The sequence below is a fragment of the Neolamprologus multifasciatus genome, chromosome 5 (genome assembly GCF_963576455.1).
Source record: "Neolamprologus multifasciatus chromosome 5, fNeoMul1.2, whole genome shotgun sequence".
Classification (NCBI taxonomy): Eukaryota; Metazoa; Chordata; class Actinopteri; order Cichliformes; family Cichlidae; genus Neolamprologus; species Neolamprologus multifasciatus.
Window position 1 is genome coordinate 29,287,086 of NC_140443.1, and position 19,373 is coordinate 29,306,458.

General features: G+C 42.8%; 2 protein-coding genes across 3 annotated transcripts; one reads left to right on the plus strand and one right to left on the minus strand.

Moving 5' to 3' along the window:
* Window positions 1-146: 146 nt before the first annotated feature.
* LOC146519024 (bone morphogenetic protein 7-like) lies at window positions 147-11,819 on the plus strand. Its single transcript, XM_085158694.1, has 7 exons — window positions 147-917; window positions 7,024-7,213; window positions 10,064-10,212; window positions 10,318-10,524; window positions 10,875-10,948; window positions 11,031-11,141; window positions 11,232-11,819. Exons 1-7 carry the CDS (start codon window positions 521-523, stop codon window positions 11,379-11,381), a joined length of 1,278 nt encoding a protein of 425 aa, XP_085014820.1. The 5' UTR covers window positions 147-520; the 3' UTR covers window positions 11,382-11,819.
* Window positions 11,593-18,580, minus strand: LOC146519025 (uncharacterized). Of its 2 annotated transcripts, XM_085158690.1 has the most exons (4): window positions 18,201-18,580; window positions 17,758-17,931; window positions 15,124-16,300; window positions 11,593-14,009 (listed from the first exon to the last, which is right to left on the minus strand). In XM_085158690.1, the coding sequence occupies exons 3-4, from the start codon at window positions 16,177-16,179 to the stop codon at window positions 13,629-13,631; spliced, it is 1,437 nt and encodes a 478-aa protein (XP_085014816.1). In that variant the 5' UTR covers window positions 16,180-16,300; window positions 17,758-17,931; window positions 18,201-18,580; the 3' UTR covers window positions 11,593-13,628. The 2 variants fall into 2 exon arrangements, with proteins under 2 accessions (XP_085014816.1, XP_085014814.1); XM_085158688.1 differs by having other exon boundaries at window positions 17,758-18,580.
* Window positions 18,581-19,373: the final 793 nt, after the last annotated feature.

The window sequence follows — 19,373 nt, forward strand, 5'->3', positions numbered from 1 at the left end:
CTAATGTGCAAACGTGTAAAATAGTTTAGTTTGCACATCAGTGAGCATGACATGGCATTGAAGTACAAAAAAATATGACCACAGAAAGAGGTCACAAAGACTGACTGTCAGGTAAGAAGGGATTACCACCAATGCACTGCTCTGATTGGACCCTGCATTCATAAACACAGGACGCTCTGTAGGTACCCCACACCCATCCGTGTGATTAACACAGAGCACTTCACTGTAGAATACAGCAGCCCCTCACCCCCGTTTTCTTATTCTGAACTGCTCCTGCCCCTCCCCAGACACACCGACCTTAGTAAGATCCATCCCCAAGTTGTCATTAAGACGAGCGCACAGCTGTGGCACACCGAAGACCCACGCGCAACGGCAGATCACCAATGAATGATTTTCGGTGTAGATAGGTGGCAGTGTGATTGGTGTCACCCACACGCAGGAGATATCTTTGTGACGAAACAGCATCTCCAGTTTTATCTTTCGACTAATTCGAAGCGCGCGTAAAAACTGAGCTAAAATAATGTTGACAAGCGCCTTGGCAAAGATAACGTTCCTCCTGTCGTGGGGTACCTTAGTGCTGGCCACGCGGGTCGCGTTCTCCAACTTCTCCGTGGACAATGAAGTGCGCTCCAGCTTTATCCAGCGGCGACTGAGGGGCCAGGAGCGCAGAGAGATGCAGCGGGAGATCCTCTCCATCCTGGGGCTGCCGCAGCGTCCGCGTCCGCACGTGCACACCAAACGCAATGCCGCCCCAATGTTCATGCTGGACCTCTATAACACTATTAGTATAGACCCTGAACAGCACAGGTATTCAAACTACGAGACCGTTTTACCAACGCAGACCTCCCCGCTGGTGACCCCACAGGACAGCCGATTCCTAGAAGAAGCAGACACGGTGATGAGCTTTGTCAACCTCAGTGAGTAGAGCATGTGTGACTTTTGAAGTCAGGAAGTGTGTTTACTTGGTTGTTAGCGTTGTATCATTTGATTTAACCTGTTTTCTCTAACGCCTCCATGCTTAGATATATATTTAAGTACCCTAAGATTATATGCACCCGTCCACGTCGTTCATCCACATCCGAAACTCCTTCCTATCCAAATGACTAAGTTACCCAACCAACGTGCATGGTTTGATTTAGTCATCTCAGAATTCAGTTTTAGAATTAGCCCTTTCTCTTTTTTTTAGTTCCTTTCCGGCAGCTGCAATACAACAGATAGCATTAAATGTTTCTGTCTGTCTCTCGTTTTTCTTTTATAATCTGTTGTTTCTGACTCTTACTTTTGGTGACTTTCTTTAGTTGAAATCAAGCATTATGCATTCCAAGCTGTAAATGTTATGACAACATGTATGTATCTGGTTTCCCCAGAACCCCTTCAAAGCTCTCAGGGAGAGGCTTTAGCATTGCTTAGTTTCGCATGACTAGAAATTGAACAGGCATTTCTCAATTTCAAGGGAGTGAGAGATGAGTCGATGAAGATCGAGATATAAACTGCATCTAAGCATGGTTATTGGTTTAGTAATCTTCCAGGTGCCTGTGCGTGCATTCTTCCGTGCTTGCTTGAAGGGCAGTGGGAGCTTGGGTTTATTCAGACATTATTGAATTTATAAAAGGCAAATCCTGCTTTGTTTTCCATGGAGATCGTGTGGAAGCTCCAATATTACTATGGGAAATCAGCAGACCACATGCTGTTTGAGTGTGTGGTTACATCCCAAACCAGCTCTGATCTTTGGGCTTGCACAGTGTTATTTAGGTCAATGTGCAGAGAGTGGGGTTTGGTCACCTGAAATATGTCTCCAAGAAATCATTAACCTCCCTTTCTGATTGGTTGTCAGTAGGGATGGGTACCGGTATCCGGTGCCATGATGGCACCGGTTCTGACATAAACGGTAGTAACCAGACCGAAAAGCAGCGCACATTTCGGTGCTTTATTTCGGTGCTTTTTTTCCTGAGCTGTGATACACTTTCTTCTTCCTTACATTTGTATTGGCGGTTGGCAAACAACTGAAAGGTGCATTACCGCCACCAACTGGTATGGAATGATACACTTTAGATTCTAGCCAATCATTTTAAGTTTCCGAGAATAGTAGGCGGGTCCAGGTACGTACGTTCTTTTAGAGCAGAGCTACAAATTAAAAATGTCCAAGGCGAAGCGGTCAAAAGTCTGGCTGTACTTCACAGCAAAAGATGCAAACTCAGCAGCCTGCAACAAGTGCTTTAAGGTGATACTGTCAAAGGAGGTAACACCTCAAATCTGATCAAACACCTGGCGATGCATAGTGTTTTTTTTTAAAGCCGAGAAATGCGCCGTATTTGATAGCTTGCTGCGAGACCTCACACCGAGCACATCTACTGCTTGTGGGTTGCCTGTTATCGGACCCGGAATTAGCAACATCCCCCAAAAACCCGAAGAGGAGAGTCCTGGCCCCTAGCCCTGCCAGTTAGTGATGGGATTTCCGGCTCTTTTTAGAGATCCGGCTCTTTCGGCTCGGCTCACTAAAAAGAGCCGGCTCTTTCTGCTCCGAACCGGCTCTTCAGGTTGTTTTGTTGCTTTAATTATTTAATCATTAACAATAATATAAAATTATGCAGAAAAGGAATTACTAATGTAAAAAAAAGTGGTTTTATTTATATATGTTTATATATGGCCCCTAGAGACAAAGCACGTACAAACTCTAAAGCATATACAAACTCCAAAAAGCACGTACAAACTCCAAAACACATTTCTAGCGTTAACTGAACTTCCAAAACAGAGCTACCCAGATCACTTAAATTACACAATTGAAAGCATGTGCGTATTGTTTGTGTATTTATAGCCAAGCACTCATATTTATTCAAATAATTTAAAAATAAAATTCATTTACCTGTTATTACCACACACCAAATCCGGTTGTTGATACTTCCTGGCTTGTGTAGCCACTAGGTAACAAAAGCTCAACACTGCACCCTAGCATCCTGGAGCACTTCTGTTGTCTTTTGTACGTGATTCTGAGTTTGTACGTGCTTCTTAGTTTTTACGTGTTTTGGAGTTTGTACGTGCTTCTGAGTTTTTACGTGTTTTGGAGTTTGTACGTGCTTCTGAGTTTTTACGTGTTTTGGAGTTTGTACATGCTTCGGGGTTTGTAAGTGCGTCTGAGTTTTTACGCGTTTTGGAGTTTTTACGTGTTTTGGAGTTTGTACGTGCTTTGTCTCTAAGGGCCACCATAAATATACTTTATTTATTCACTCCACATAAAATGTAATAAATAAATCATATAATACAAAGAACAACTATTTACATTTTAAACTTTTAACTATTTAAATTTTCAGCTTTTTCCTTTTAAATAAATTTAACGTGAAACAACACAAAACACTGCAAACCACAACACAATTAAATATATATTAAAATATTAAAACAAAAAGAAGATGCACATTCTCTGTCATATGGGCCTGCATGATTTCTGAATCCTTTATCATCTGCAACTGAAAATAGTGGATGATTACTATACCTTTCTAATGTGACGTTGTTGTCCCTTGCTCTCTTTCTCTCTGGCTCTGGTCCTGTGCTACTGCAAGTGTAACTTACGCCCCTCCCCCCTCTGCCCAGCGCAAGGTACAGGCCGCGCGTGCGGAGTTTAGCGGAAAAAAGGGCGAGAGAGAGGGTGAGAGAAAGAAAAAAAAAAACAAAAAAAACCTCACGGCTCCCAATAAGGAGCCGGCTCGCGTCGTTCACTTCAAAGAGTCGGCTCTAAGAGCCATTTCGTTCGCGAACGACCCATCACTACTGCCAGTGTAGCAGAAATGATGACGGATGATGATGGCAGCAGCAGCCGTTCTTCTCTGCGTGAGTAGCTTAATGTTGTTCGTGTGTAATTTACGTTGAGTAGGCTAACCACGTTATTACATTAATGCATGTAAGGTGAACAGCAAACACCATCATAGCTACATGCAGCTGTCTTCTTGTTTGATTGCAGATACTCCCTTCACCCTGGCCAAAAAGGCTAAAATGACCAAAGAAAAAGTGGAAAACAGTTAAACATGAGAGGTTTTTGGACAAAGTTTGTGTTTTTTTTCCACTGTTTAAGCACTGCTTCCAGCCAAGAATGATACCATATATGCCCCATAGCTGCAGAAAAGGCTAACATTGTTATCTTTTTACAAAAAAACAGCTGAACATGAGAGGTTTTTGGACCACTTTTGTGTTTTCCATTCTTTAAGCACCGGTTTGAGCACCGTTTAAGCACCGGCACCGTTTCAAAAGTACCGGTTTGGCACCGGTATCGGATAAAACCTAAACGATACCCATCCCTAGTTGTCAGTGGCATCGAACTGAAGCTTTATATAACAGGGCCTATTAGAGTTATTTCTTTTCCAACGAGCACATAAAGATGTAGTTAATACAAAACATTTGGAGACCACAAGAAAATCTCAAACATAACATTTTATGTCCTCAGTCCTGAACTTTTAACTGACAGTCCTTAGCTAATGAGATCTGGAAAAGCTGTTTCTGAAAACCAACAGCAGATTTGTGTGGTTTCACATTTGAGAACTTTGATTTTAAAGAGCAGTGAGAGAGGGGAACAGAGAAAGAAACAATGAGTGTGTATTATTTTGCTGTCAGGCTCACCGCAGCCTCTTGTGCAGGCTCCCACATCGTGCTAAAGTGACTCTATCTTGGTGGTCTTTCGATGATTGCTTCAAGAGTGAACTGGATTACGGTATTTCCCTTCCAAAGACCACAGCTTCCAATATGACGGAGAGCTGCTGCAACTAATTTTATCCTTTTACATAAATCTGGCCAATCTAATCAGTGTCTGTAACTGATGTGAGTCGTGTTAGAGAGATGGGTAAAGATTTATAATGCGATTCGCAGGTGCAACATATAAACATGCTTACTGTCACTATAAAAGGCAGCTATGGTGCTCTGCACATTTCCACTGTCTTTATACTGTTCTGCATTTCTCTGCTCCTCATCTCGGCTCCTTGTTTACCACTTCTGCAGTCTTTCCCATGACATGTGTACACACTCGTCCAATATGCTTTCTCTTTTTTTCTTTCTTTTTTGCATTGACCACAGCATACCTGCAGAGCATGAGAACAGGCTTTTTTTTGCACAGAAATGTCACCATGTTTAGATAAGATGCAAGAAACTCTTGTAGTGGGAGGAACGACTGAAGAACAGATGGATTATTGTGTTTTTTGAGAACAAGCATGAAGACATGTGCTTGTCCTGCTAAGCCGATTGAACAAAAATAAATTCCATTAAGATAATTTTTTTCCACTCTGAAATGTATTACTGCCTTGTGTGTGTGGCTTCTCTTTTACGTGTTAAAGCAGATTTATGAAAAGGCTTTCTCTTCTTTGTCTTTGATAGTTCTCTTTCAGGGTTGTTAAACATAAAGGTCATGGATTCATGGATCTCGAAGGAAATTAAGTGTTTTATTTGTCATAACCTTTTATTTAAACTAAAGATAAAATGTTTCTGAAATTAATAGACTAACTTGCATATCCTGTTTTTGGTTTTTTTTGTTGTTGTTTTTGTTTTGTTTTTAGTGCAGATTTGTGATCCATCTTTAAACTCCCATGCTGTGAAGAAGACGCTTACTACAAAAATTGCAATAGGTTAATAGTGGCTCTGCAACTATGTGGCCCTTTAGCGTTAGGGGTAATCCAAAGTGTTGAAATGCCTCCCAGAGGGAAGTTTGCATATCTGAGGTCTGATCTCTGCAGCTAATGGTCCCTAACGTAAACACACCAAGTCCTTACAAGCAATTATTGCTTTCATAAAATCACCCCTCTCTCCCTTCCAGCATTTAATTGCGGTCAAACAAATGACTAGCAGGGTTCAGAATGCACTGCTCTTAACGATGAGCGGCTTGTGCGTGTGTTTCTACGCTAAGTGTTTGTAGACGTCTGTGAGTCAAAGCATGTGTGAGAGAGCTCTGTAGTGCCATGAAAAAAAAAAGTTTCTAGCAGTCGAGATCTTGTAAGGATGGATTTTTTTTTTTTTTTTTAAACAATAGTGTGCTCCGTCAGTTGGAGTACAGGATGATGTCATTGCTGGTGATGTAGTGTGTACCAGTGAGCAGGATGTGTTTAACATGGCTAATCGCTGCTCCCCTCTGCTGCACACCTTCAGCAGAGACCCCGGCTGCTCTGCTGTTTCCAAGGACAAGCATGTTGACTAATGCTGTAAAAACATGACACTGGCAAGCTCCAGGAAGCTTCGGGGTCTTTCTGACCACTATTCCTTTTTTTTTTTTTTTTTTTTTCCCCTGGAAACTCTGAGTGTTGGAGAGCTTCAGCCGGCTCAGGACTGGGCGGAAACCTCGCAGTGTCACCAGCTACTGCTGCTCCACTTTCTCCTACAGTCAGGCTGAACTCACCGGATGGCGACGTATTGCAAAACGATCAGGGGGCTGTAATGGGCACAGACACCGGGTGTAATGGCACATGTGAATTTGTGTGCCTCTCTGTGCTTTATGTGAGCGTGTTTGTAAAAGTACACTAGCTGCTGTGGTTTTCCGGGCTGCGCCTTAACTGGGCTTTTCTTGTGGTCAGCACATGTGTGCAATTTAAACAGGGAGCCAAACTGAGCCATGAGTATTTTTTTTCTTCCTTTCCTTCACATTGGCCTGTATGGCGAACTTGGCTAAAGTGATGTTTAGATCAGTCATTTTACTCATGGCAGCAGGATTTTTCCCATTTCAACCCGAGTGCTTCCGAGCTGCGGGCAGAGCAACACACATCAGAGAACTGACGGAATGTTTTGAGAGACCACAGTTGCTTTACCATCTGATTGCACTAAGTGGTTTGCCTTAGTGCCTTTTCAGTGTCTGTGCAAACTTTCTTTTTGAAGGTCAAAAGGGTTTGTTTTTTTTTTCACCTTGTGTGTTTGTGTGTGTGTGTGCCTCTGGGAGAAAACAATAAACCTTTATTATGGCGATGTTGTAACCAGATGGTCTATGAGGGGGATAATCCTTTTTAAAGCACATCAAAGCCACCACCTGCTCTTCAGGTTTGTCTGTCTGTTGTCGTCTTGTAGTTGATCAGGATCAAGATCTTCTCCTCCAGCGCCATGCTACAGAGTTTCGCTTTGACCTTTCACGTATTCCAGAGGGAGAGGCCATCACAGCAGCAGAGTTCAGGATTTACAAGGATCTCATCCAGGAGCACAGTGAGAACAAAACATTCAGAGTGAGTCTCTACCAGGTGCTGCTGGATCCTCCAAACGGGTAAAGAAAGTTTCTTATTTGCTCATTTCTCTGTTTTTAATTGATATTATTATATATGTCAACCCTTCTTTTTTGAATTCATGATTTCTCAGATCATTGAGCTCGACTCCATGGTTTGAGTCCTCTTGCTGAATTTCAACAGGCTAAACACTTGTTTTTCTTAGAAAATGGGTTGTTGGGCTACGTTTCCCCACAGCTTATTTGTGCCGATGTTCGTGTCAGTACTGCCACTGTTGACACAGAAATTAGTGTCAATTACGGAAATACAGTGGCTCTCTCAGAGTGGTTTACTCTCACGCTGTCTGAGGAAAATCAGCTCCCAGGAGACCGGTGTTTATATCACACAGCTGAAGCTACAAAATAACACCATCAACACGTCAGTTTTTCTATTACGCAGTTATCTCTCCATCATACCTCCAGGTTTTCTCTGCCAGTGTCTGATATGTTTTTAACTTTCTTTTTATTTTCCTTGTTGAAAGCCGCAGGTGAATTTACACACCAACTTCCCTCTAACCTCAGGGAAAAGTCTGTTTTGTTTTGTGTTGGGAGACTCTAGAAATCCAGCACAAAAACTTCTTGCAGGATTCCTACTGACCCTCATACATGGTGGCAGCTGGCACTGTTGCATTGTTAACACAGATGTCTTGAAACTAACCAGCGAGCTAGACCTGAAATAAGAATTTGATCAATAAATTAGCAGTTTCAACATTTTTATTTCGATAACTTAATCATTTGGATATTTTTTTCCAAGCAAAAATGACATAAAATTCCCCAGAATAAGCTTTTCACATGTGGATAAAAACTAAAACTCACTACAACATTAAGATTTCCTCTGATACTTTGATGTAACTGCATACTTTTCCTGTGTATTGTATTAATTTTTATTAACTTGTGGTAACTGGCAATTCCTAGAGTTGGTCATCTTTTTTAAAAACTTTATTTACATGTACATCAGGCTTTCTCACTGTCTGAGGCTCATTGGATCTTTTTAAGGTCGTTATGTCTTTGGCTTTGAGAACTCAAAACTTTACAGTAACAACCATTAAATCACATTTATTATTTAGGCTGCTAATGAGAATACTGGTATTGTGTCAAAACATTAATTTGCAAAGCAATAAGAAATTATAGATACCAGTATAATATAAAATAATGTGGCGTATGTCATAAGATGCCTGATTTACTGATTCTTTTACATTTACATTACATTTTTATACCTTCAATGCCAAATTAATGTTTTGAATCTGAAAGAATTTTCATTAATATTCTTCATATTTGTTGCTTTTGAGAAGGTGCTCAAATTTTGGTTTCACAATTTTAAATAAAATCAGACTTTTGGAACCAGGGAAAATCCACCGATTTTAAGACCCTTATGGTGGAAACTTTTAGAAATTCTGTTGACACAATTTAAGATTTAATAAAGGGGGGGGAAAAAAACCCTCCAGGTTTGTATTTCAGTCCAAACAGAAACTCATGGAAATGATCACAGGCGCAAACAACACCTACATTTTGTTTCTTGACTGACCCCCACAAAAAGAAGCCAAAACTGTAAAAGTCAGTCTCTCAAACAATTTCTTTCTTAGATTTGTGGAGCTAAAACGTAATTTTGAGTTTTCATAATTAAAACTAATGAATAAAAACTAATTAAAACTAAAGATAAAGATTCATAACAAATACAGCTTTTATAAAGAAAACGTGTAGCGACATGACAAACGTCCAACTGCAGAGGACCAGTCATTAGAAAAATGATTACGACAGGATTTACACAGAAACTCGTAGGTTTTTATATTTTTTATATATGACTGGTCCTATTGTATCAGCTGAATTAAAGCCGGTCAGCAATGATTTAAAATCATGGGTTTGGATAAAAAGGGGTCATGTGCCAGCCAGTAGGTGTAGATTAAAGTGTTTTATCTGTGAGAGTGGGGCTGCACCATTGTCATTCAAACACACAAAAGCCACTCCACACAGACGAGCAGGCAGCAGGACAAAAGACAGACGTCTGAAACGCAGACTATAAACAAAGCAATTCTCTGTTGAGATCTGCCCCTAAGCGGACACACATCAGCGTTAAAGTGCTGCTTTGATAACATTCAAAGTGGGAGGACTGCATGATTTAGAGGGGTAGCTGTCAGGGAATTTAACTGAGGTGATTCTTAGACTTTTACATTTTAAATTAGAACCGTTTCATTCGCTTCCACTTTGCATTTATTTCCTGAAAATGTCAGCATCATATAAAACGCTGTGCTGTTGAGGGAGTGATAAAACCACACACACACACACACTGCTGCGATGAACTTTTCCCTTCAGCTTGGACTTCAGCAAATGAAATGTGTCCACTTAGATTAAACTCGAGTCTCTAACCATTGCCTGGTACGGTTTCTCTGATCCGTCTCCATCGTGGGTTTACCCTCAAACACATTGCTGAAGCTTAGCACTTTAACCTCACTGTAACTGGTGAACTTCAGCTCCACTGTACTGGTATAGTGAGCTTAAAAAAACATAACAAGTGGTCCAGTACTTCTGCACGCTAAGTAGTACAGGATCTCACATATGCTTTTGACATTTGTGGTGTATTAAATACTGAAAGCCAAACATTTTCCCAAGCATACCACATTCCTTCAGATGTGTTTGTATTTTCAAGAACGTCCACGGGTTCCATAAATTTCACAGGGGAATGAAATCCATTTGCAGTGAAAAACAACCCATCATGGTGGGGTTTCACTGCATTTTAATTTGTGTTCTGTTGAAAAGTCGATCGACTGAGTCCGCGGGGGAAAGATTTTACTTTGCATTTGGAGCTTTTCTGCACTGAAATCCCTCGAGTGTGTTTACATTTCATTCTGTCCTCAGTGACTTGGAGCTGTTCCTGCTGGACCGGCGAGAAGTTCTGGCTTCAGAAGAGGGATGGTTGGTCTTTGACCTGACCACCACAAGTAACCTGTGGCTGGTCAACCCTGAGCATAATCTTGGCCTGCACCTGGTCCTTGAGGACAGTCATGGTCAGTGGTTATCCAAAATTGATTCTACAAAACTGAAAAATGGAGTGTGATCCATGGTAGTAATATTAAAAAATAAATAAATAAATAAATACTTGATTTCTGCAGGTCAGAAGAGAAACCCCCAGTTAGCTGGAGTGGCAGTAGGTGGTGGGCCTCAGGACAAGCAGCCATTCCTGGTTGTCTTCTTCAAAACCAATGAGGTGCGACTCCGCAGCATTCGTTCAGCCAATGGCCAAAAGGGGCGCCAATCAAGCCGCTATAAACCCCAGAGGACTGTTCAAGATGCACTGAGGGCAGTGGAAGCTGCAACAGGTTACTGAACTCCTAAACCCTCTTTTCCCAGATGAAGACGACCTCCCTTGTACCCTTAATGATGAGTTTTGACACCTCAATGTCAATAAAGACGTGATTTGACATTTTTCCAGGGGTATCAGTAATAAGCTGTATAGGCAGAGCTCACCCTGACTAACATCTGATACACACTCAGTCATTTTGTTCTGAAAACAGGCCTGAAATATAACAGAAACCACTCGGTTCAAAAAAGGAACGCAAAGGTTACTCCTCGTAGGCGTCTAAAGAGTTAAAATGTCACTCATGAACGGAGTCATTTCAGGAGCTTTAAGAACCTGTTGTGTCAACTGATATTTGCTTTTTGTTTTCAGCCAATATCGGCATCTCTAAAGAAGGATGTAAAAAGCACGAGCTGTATGTCAGCTTCAAGGATTTGGGATGGCAGGTAAAAACTAAAATTTATCAACACTTTTTTTGAAAGCTTTTCTTCAAAAGTGACAATTAACAAACACTTAAACTCTGACCAGGACTGGATCATAGCACCAGAGGGCTACGCAGCATATTACTGTGAGGGAGAATGTGCTTTTCCTCTGAACTCCTACATGAATGCCACCAATCATGCTATTGTGCAAACTCTGGTAAGCCTCAAACAATCCCTGATTAAAGGCATTTCCTCTGTAGCCTCTGCTCTCCCTGAGGATATATTTTGTATTTCTTCTGTGCCACAGGTGCACTTTATCAACCCAGAGATGGTGCCCAAAGCCTGCTGTGCCCCAACACAGCTCCACGGCATCTCTGTGCTCTATTTTGATGAAGGCTCCAATGTCATCCTCAAGAAGTACCGCAACATGGTGGTCAGAGCCTGTGGCTGTCACTGACTACTCATATTCCCATCTGTGACGCGTACAAATCCAGAGAGATGCTGAAGAAAGGCGGAATCGGAGCGACGATTAACTGACTGGTCACCGGAGAGCTCTTGCCACAGAGCTTTATTCTGGGGGTCTGTTTTTTTTTTTGTTTTTTTTTATATGACCAGCAGCTGAGCCAGCTTTAACCACTACCACAGCCCAAATAGAGCCACTGGTCACAAAAAGGGATTTTATGGATTTTTTTTTTTTCTTTGTAACGGATTTTATTTTTTTTATGTGTGAAACTAGAGAGACTGTACCGAAAGGACTTCGAGCAGTGTGCAGAAGTTTCATAAGCTCAGAAGGAACCTGTAAAAAGTACTGGCAGTGGTGTGCGCTATCATACATGCAACAAATATCTCTATTTGAATTCTTTTTAAAATAAGAATAAAGAGTTTTGTCTTTTGTGGTAATTTAACTAAAACAGACTTTACAGCTCATAAAACTGTAAATCTTCCTCTTTAAGCTGCTCACCATCGTTTTTGGATGAACCTGTGTTTAGATGAGAGCAATGAAGTCTCGAGTTCAGCAGGGCACTGAGTTAATGCCAGTGGGATAGATTCATAAACATTGCAGTTGTTCAGAGATTTGCCAAAATATTAAACCCAGTCGCAGGTGAAGTAAATAACATTTGACCGTGTTTTCATAATGAAATGTTCTGCTGGGAATCGTGTGAACGTGCCACCCACCTGAACATTGTCGCAGGCCTCACCCAGCAGGACAAATCACTCAGGAAAAAGCTTAAGCATCACAGCAAATTCCCTAGATCCCAGTCTGGTTGAGCATTGGTGGGCTGACCTGGAACAAGGCTGGTCAATGACTGCCAACCTGTTCAATCCACACGACCTGCTACGAAATCCAACATCACTCCTCCATCTGCTCTATCCACACTTTGTCTGGTGTCAGAGCAGAGCTGCAGCCGGACTGTATATTTTATCGCATTAAGAAAGTTAATTATTTGAAACTCTAACCAAGATTTCCTTTTTTTTTCCTTTTTTTTTTCCCTCCAAAATTTTCTCAGCAGAAGTATTATTCGCATGTTTGGCTTGTAAACGCCTCCTCTGTAAGTACTGAATGGGCTGCACAGTTAACACACGGAATATTTATTTCTTCAGCTTTGCTTCACCTTCACCAACAGCACCTTGTGTCCAATAACTCTGCCATTATTATTATTAACTCTACATTTAAAGATCATCCTATTCACTTAAAATGAACTGTTAGGCGAGCTGTGTATACGGACACTTTCCAGTCTTTTTCACGTCCACTCTTAACAGTGGGACACATTCAAAAAGGAACATCGGTACAAAAAAAGAAAGCACAGCATATACACAATACAATATATCCAGGCATTAAAAAAAGGCGTTTATACCGACATCACCGAGAAGCTTTGTGCCTCTAACGTAGCATATTACACTCACACATCACAGCCCACGCTTTTAAAAGCACAGGTTAGATCTGTTATCGAAGAAATAGAGGTAGAAGCGTAAAATGAAATCCTTCTCATGTAGCGGAAAAAATCATGTTTGTTGTAAATCTGAAATTGTCAAATTGGTTAAAGTATCCAGTTTCCAATTCGGAGCAAAGTTTCCTTTTGTGATCACAAGGAACTCTTACATAATACCAGGCAGGAAAGAGAGAAACTATCATGACCAGCGAAGACCTGAGGGAGTATTTTTATGTGCTTTTCAAGGAACGTGGGCTGATTTAGTCAGAACTGCTAGAAATAATAATATGAACACTTACATCAGAGCCAAAAACTCAAACACGCTGTCCTTTGAACTAACAGGGTTTCCCTCAAACGCATTGTTACTGAAGCAGTTTTATGTGGCAACACAAATTTTACACTTTGGTTCTACATTTCAAAAAGAAAAGGTCTTACATAGCCTGAGTTCTTGCGTATAAGATCTGAATTATGTGCTGCTGCAGACTTTGTGTAGGCTTACAGCAGATGCAATGTCGAGCTCTGACACGATTCATGTTGTCAGCATGTGATTCCTGACTAACCTTGACAAATACAGCATGTGTTATCACACCTCCGGGGGATCCTGAGAGTTAATCTTTCCTCTTTAAGCGGTTCCTCATTAGATACAATCATCATACCGACAGTCAAGCACAGAAATAGGATTCAGGAGGTAGAATGACAGTAAATACAGGCTGATTAGAAAAGAGCTGAAAAGCAACCAGCTAGCTCCCTGCAAACGAAACAGCCACTGTTCACTACATGCAATTAGTTCCTGGACCTCTCAGCTCAGGGGCTGAGAAGTGCCTCCTGCGGACCGCCTCTGCGCCCCTCTTCGGCTCCAGTGCTTGTTCCCCTGGCCTTGTGGGAAGCAGTGTGCTCGGGCCAGATTGTGGATGTGGTGCTTTTAGGGGCTCACACCCTTCCTCTTCTAACTTCTCGGGTGAGGTCTTTGGCTCCGATGTGGCTGGCTGTGGAGCCTGGGGAGCTAATACAGGTGTGAGAGCCAGGCAGACATCCCCTACGCTGAGCTGGTGGCACTGCAGGCCGCAGAGGCGGGCAGTCCTCTGAGGGCTGCAGGAAGACCAGCCGCGCCCACGCACGAAGAACGGGTACTCCACATACACATCCACCAGCTCCTGCAGGAGGCAGACAGATGCATACAGAGGAAGCTGTGAGACAAGCACGGCTTAGACGTTTGCTCACTAGAGGGGGGTGTTGTTTCATTATGGTGGATCTATTCATAGTTCATGTAACAGCAAGGAGATAGAATTAACAGTACCCATGGATTTCAGGTTTTTATGCACATTATCAATGCATACAAAAAATTCACTTGTTACACCATCTCGTTTAAAAGCAAGAATATACTGATTCAAATTTTCTGCAGGTAAGTACACACCTTTTAATTTACCCAATTATAGGTTTTCTTCATCTTGTGCTAAACATTGCAGAACCTCCAGAAAAAATGTCTTTCAGGCATGAGGCAGATCTTACTGGATATCTTCTTTTCTTAACTGCCAACAAACTCAGATCATTTCCCTGTTTGCAGCACTCTCCTTTGCCTTAAAATTACTACTGAAGGCGGCCACAAAAATAGCAACACACATACAGCTCCATCTTATAAAAAAGCTGCTTTATTTCCCAAAACAGCTGGCCACTGCAGTGTTTTGCAGAAGACACAGATACAGGAAGTGCAAATGCTCCTGACTATTTTCAGCTTCAGATTAATACAAGCTTTCTATGCTAGTATTTGTCACAGCCTGTAGTATTTTATTGCAAATCCCACAGCGCACTCAAGGTGTTGCTAACAGTTTTCTTGGCGATAATGGAGCGCCACGGCGCTGAAGGATGAGCTTGGGATGCACATGCATTACACCTTTAATTCAAGCTATTCATGCATTTGAATTTGCCATTTAAAAAATTTCACTAAGTTCAGTTATTATCTTTTATGTACGTGAGTGTGTTTAGGAAGACAGTGATGCATGTAACCAGGTAACACAGGAATGTACTCTAATGTATGTCTGGTGTAAGGATAGCAGCTGTTCTGGATTGTAAATACCATTAGGTCTGAGAATAGCAGCTAAAAAGCATCATAAATACCATAAAAAAGAAAATAATGGTTTAGAGCTTTTGAGCAGAAGTCAATAAATTAATGTTTTTTACACCATCTAACCACGAGATCCAGATGCTCTTTTTGGTGGGACTACTAATGTGTGCTATGAATATTAACACCACAGTGGGAATTTCTTTCACCTGGCTCTGCTGGTCATGAAGCATGATGAGGAGGCGGGAGATCGAGGACGAGGAAGTTGAGGGGGAGATACTCTGCACCGTGCAGCAGCTCAGGCGCAGGTCTGGACAGGCCAGTGAGCCAAGCAGGAAGTCTTCAGTTTGCAGGTGCTCTACCCTCCTCAGCCGCCCATCCCTGAGCTCAATCAGAGAACCGGCCACAAAGTGAGGGAGGAGCCAGGGGAAACTGTTAGGAGAGGCGGTGGAGGAGGAAACGTGCTCAGAGGAGGGCCGCGTGGGAGATCTTGAAGCGTCCTCCTTCGTGAAGCCGCCAGCGCTTTTGGAGTTGTTTGGGGAAACTTGTATGAAGGAATGTCCAGAAATAGAGGCAGCCTTTGTTGATCTGTGCGACAAATCAGGTTGAAGTTTGGGGTTCTCACGGGGAGAGTGAGGTAGGCTTGTGCGCAAAGGTGAAGTACTTGCCTTTTCGGCCCTGGGAAAATACTCAGTTTTTCTCTCTCCTCTCCTCATGTATGGACCTTTATGCCTGCTGTAGGTCTGCCTCTCTGCGCTCAAACTCTTCTCTCTTGAAGTCTTGTGCTTCTCCCAGCTGTACGCTCCACTCACTCTGTGGAAACCCTCCAGGGAGACAGCGTTGAATCTGGAAGGATAGTACGGATGGCCTGGGTGGAGTGCAGGTGTGCCAGATATGTGGCTTTGGTGCTGATAGTGGTTAGGAAAGTCCCATCCAGGGTGCAAGGGGTTGAACTCTCTCCACTCTGCCCAGCCATGATGCTCCCTGAATGCAGAAAGAATCTGCGGTTTGGACCTGTTAGGTGTGGGTGTCTGCATCCAGGGCTGGTACAGGGCAGTAACCCGTCTCGGCACGGGCTGGAATGGGCCAGTGTGCTTTGTGGTGAGTTCGGTGTGGCTCTTGTAAGGGTATGGCGCCTTAAAGTTTGCAGCATCGCACTGCTGCTGCTGCTGCTGCTGAAGTGGCGAGCTTGGTCTTTGGTCCCTCTTCTTGAGCGGGAGGCTGTCCCTACCCGGGACCAGAGCCGAGTTTGTTGTGAAGCTCATGGGCTCGAGCTGATCGTCACTCACACCTACACTCCCGAAGAACTACAGGTGGCGTTGTGATCATGTGACACGGGCTCCATTAGTCTCTTGGCAACTGTCGCCGATCCAAGGTCGCCACAATCTGAACGGCAGGAGAAACAGTTACTAATGCACTTCATATCCCCACAGACAAGTTGTCAAGCTGGAGAAAATAACTGCATTTGCCTTCGTAGAGTCTCTCTTACTCTGGTGTTTCCCCTGTCTCTGAAAAATTCACAGAACTTTCCCTCTCTCCCCTCCCGCAAAAGTACAACATGGTGAGATCAGTGCCTGTGAATATCCTTCCACATCTGAACAAAAACTCCTCCATCAGCTTCAAATTACAGCTTTCCAACCACCAATTGCCATATTGACAGGGCTAAGTTTGATGGACACCTACCAGCTCCTTTGTAAAAAAAAAAAAAAAAAAGAAAAAAGAAAAAGAAAAAGTTACTATGGTTACAAAGTGCTGTACACTGTGCTTGGTGGAGGCATGAGTGTAGCGGAGACGAGGCAGAGCAAAATGTTAGTGGTGGGTGTAAACTCAGGGGTTAGATTTTATCAGTAACACAGTAAACTTTGAGGTTAATAAGGTCGGTCAACAATGATGAGGAAAATGTGTGTGTTAAGTGACTAAATGTGAGAGGGATGTTAAACACACAGACCAAGCTTGCATCTTTCTCATAATGAAGAGAACCCCTTCCAGCACCTACAGAAACCCTATCATCCTTCTTACGTGCATGCACAGTTGTGAGTCAGCTCACTGAGGTGGGCTAAATATAAGCAGTCTGTGGCCAGACACACACCAGTTTCAAGACGCTGCAGACATGCTATATATATGCATAAAGTGATGCAGGGAGGTAAAGGACAGCAGAGGACTTTTACAGCTTGCCAATGCAAAGCTCGTCTCATTATGTCATCATCAAAGCTGAGTGCCGCCGCTGAAAGAACTTCTTTCACTCATCTTGACAGTCACGTCTCTGACATAAAGCTGCTTCTCTGTTATGTGTGCGCGTATCTGTGTGCGCGTGTGGTATCAGACGACACCCACACAGCGACATTCCTGTGCGAGCACACGGCGTTATATCGGGACGCATAAATAGGTAACTATTTGTCAGCTAAACGCTTGCAGTGTGAATGTAAATTAATTCAAATGGAATCGAGGTGTGGGCCACTCACTCACAGTGACCTACACAGGTACAATCAGATCGTGCGTCCGACAGGCCTGCTCATCACAGTTTCTCCATGCTCAGTGACCATATGAGGCGATCGTGATCACTACAGGTCGCTAATCTATGGAAATGAAATGTATACACAGCAGCATTTAGTGTGTTTAATGCCTTTATGGTCGAGATAATCTGCGGCGAGGTCAGTACTGTTTGCATATCAGTAGTGGCAATATTGCGCTTAGTTCGCTCGATGCTTTCTTCCTGTGAAGCTGAATAGAATCAGGTTTAACCTCTGTAACCAGGTGAAGCAAAGAGTTTCTCAGACATGCATTCAGAGCACAAAATCATCTCCTTCAAAAAAAAAAAGATTATCTATGGATGATACACTTACTTGCATGTTTTTCCATTCATCCATTTGTGTCTCCCTGTGCATCCATCTTCACAGAGAATATCCATCCATGTTCATGTCCAACAGGAGCGCCGACTTTCCACAAACACACACGCATGCACACACACACACTCACGCACACACACACACCTGTCTGTCTTGTGTCGTCCTCGCAGGCTGGGGGAGGAAAAAAGCCAAACGGAGCAGAGTGAACAGAGGCATCCAGACAAGCTCAACAGACTGTCTATTAGACACACACTCCTCTCTTCTTTCTCCTCTCTTCTTTTCTCTTCTCCCCCCTCTCTCTCTCTCTCTTCCCTCCTACTCGCTTTTACATTTTACACTCCCACTCTGCTCAGCCAGTCAGTCAGCCCTTAACCTTTCTCAGACTGATTTCATGCCTCTCCCTCTCTCTCTCTCAGCCTCTCACACCTGAACTTGCTCACCCTGTGTTTGCTGCCGAGTGGCACTTTTAGCTTCTCTTCCATTTGTAATCATCCTTCCTCTCCATGTTCCACGCGCTCCCTCTCCCTCACTCTGTGGCTCGCTCTCCGTCTCCCTCAGTCTCTGTTGTTGGGTGTATAATTAGAAATGAGACTGCTGTGCAACTCCTCAGCTGATGGTAGGCGTATGACTGCCTGATGGCTTTGGCGCTTTGCCTGGTGGAGTGAGGGCGGGAAACCATAGCTTTAGCCTGGGCATGCTCACACACACACACACACACACACATGCACACACAGGCAAATAAGACAAAAAAGAGCCCACAAAACAGAAATCTGAGAACACAAAGCCTTGCCTTGCTGTTAATTCTTCCTGTTTCTCACTTCCTGTTCTTTTTTTTTTTTTTTATCTTGACTAAAGTATTCAGAGATTCAGCCTTAAGCATACATGCTAACCCTCTGGAAAACAATATCATAACATTTGGTTGCCGTGTGGGAAACATTCTGCTTTCTCATCTGACTTTAAAACACAAGAAAGAGGACACGGCTTTTGATGTACAGCTGCCTCAGCAACACAGCAGCCTGGGTCCCAGCTACTGATTGTATTTAATTTTTTTGCAGGGCCTCAGCAGGTGAACCCCCAGTCATGGGAAAGCCTACGCGTAATTCAGTTTGTGGTGAAGAGGATTTCTTACTTTGAGTCACATCATGCTTCCTCTGCCCACTCTCGCTTTCTGTATCTGCCTCTCTTTTGATTTTTTTTCTTCTTTTTTTTTTTTTGTAATCCACTGGTGTACGCACATACGCACACACAAAGAGAAAGTTCACAGCATGTTAAGTGATTGCATTGCATACCTTTGCCACAACCAGCATATTCAGGCTAAACCACCACAACCACTGACATTTAGAAAAGAAATGTTTTTATTGATAGAAATCGCCAATGACTCCCACTACTTCCCAACTGCTACATCTACAGCTTGTATTTACAGTTTCAGTTTAGCGCTTGGCACAGACACCAAGTGTGGCTTTCAGTAGTGAAAGTTTCCATGCTTGTGCACAGGGAGTTAGAGGTTTGCAGTTTTCACAAATGTCATGCCTTTGCACGATTCACACATGACTGAAATATCTTTTTTTTTTTGTTTAAATATATCTGTTTGCTATCTACATATGCAGACCAGA

What these genes read in the sequence shown, in the direction of transcription:
- LOC146519024 (XM_085158694.1), top strand. Translation starts at nt 521, where the DNA reads ATGTTGACAAGCGCCTTGGCAAAGATAACGTTCCTCCTGTCGTGGGGT. An exon ending in CTGCTGGATCCTCCAAACGG is followed by an intron (nt 7,214 to 10,063) that starts GTAAAGAAAGTT and finishes TTCTGTCCTCAG; the next exon opens with TGACTTGGAGCTGTTCCTGC. An exon ending in GGCAGTGGAAGCTGCAACAG is followed by an intron (nt 10,525 to 10,874) that starts GTTACTGAACTC and finishes TTTTGTTTTCAG; the next exon opens with CCAATATCGGCATCTCTAAA.
- LOC146519025 (XM_085158690.1), bottom strand. Translation starts at nt 16,179, where the DNA reads ATGAGCTTCACAACAAACTCGGCTCTGGTCCCGGGTAGGGACAGCCTC. An exon ending in TTCATGACCAGCAGAGCCAG is followed by an intron (nt 14,010 to 15,123) that starts GTGAAAGAAATT and finishes TGCCTCCTGCAG; the next exon opens with GAGCTGGTGGATGTGTATGT.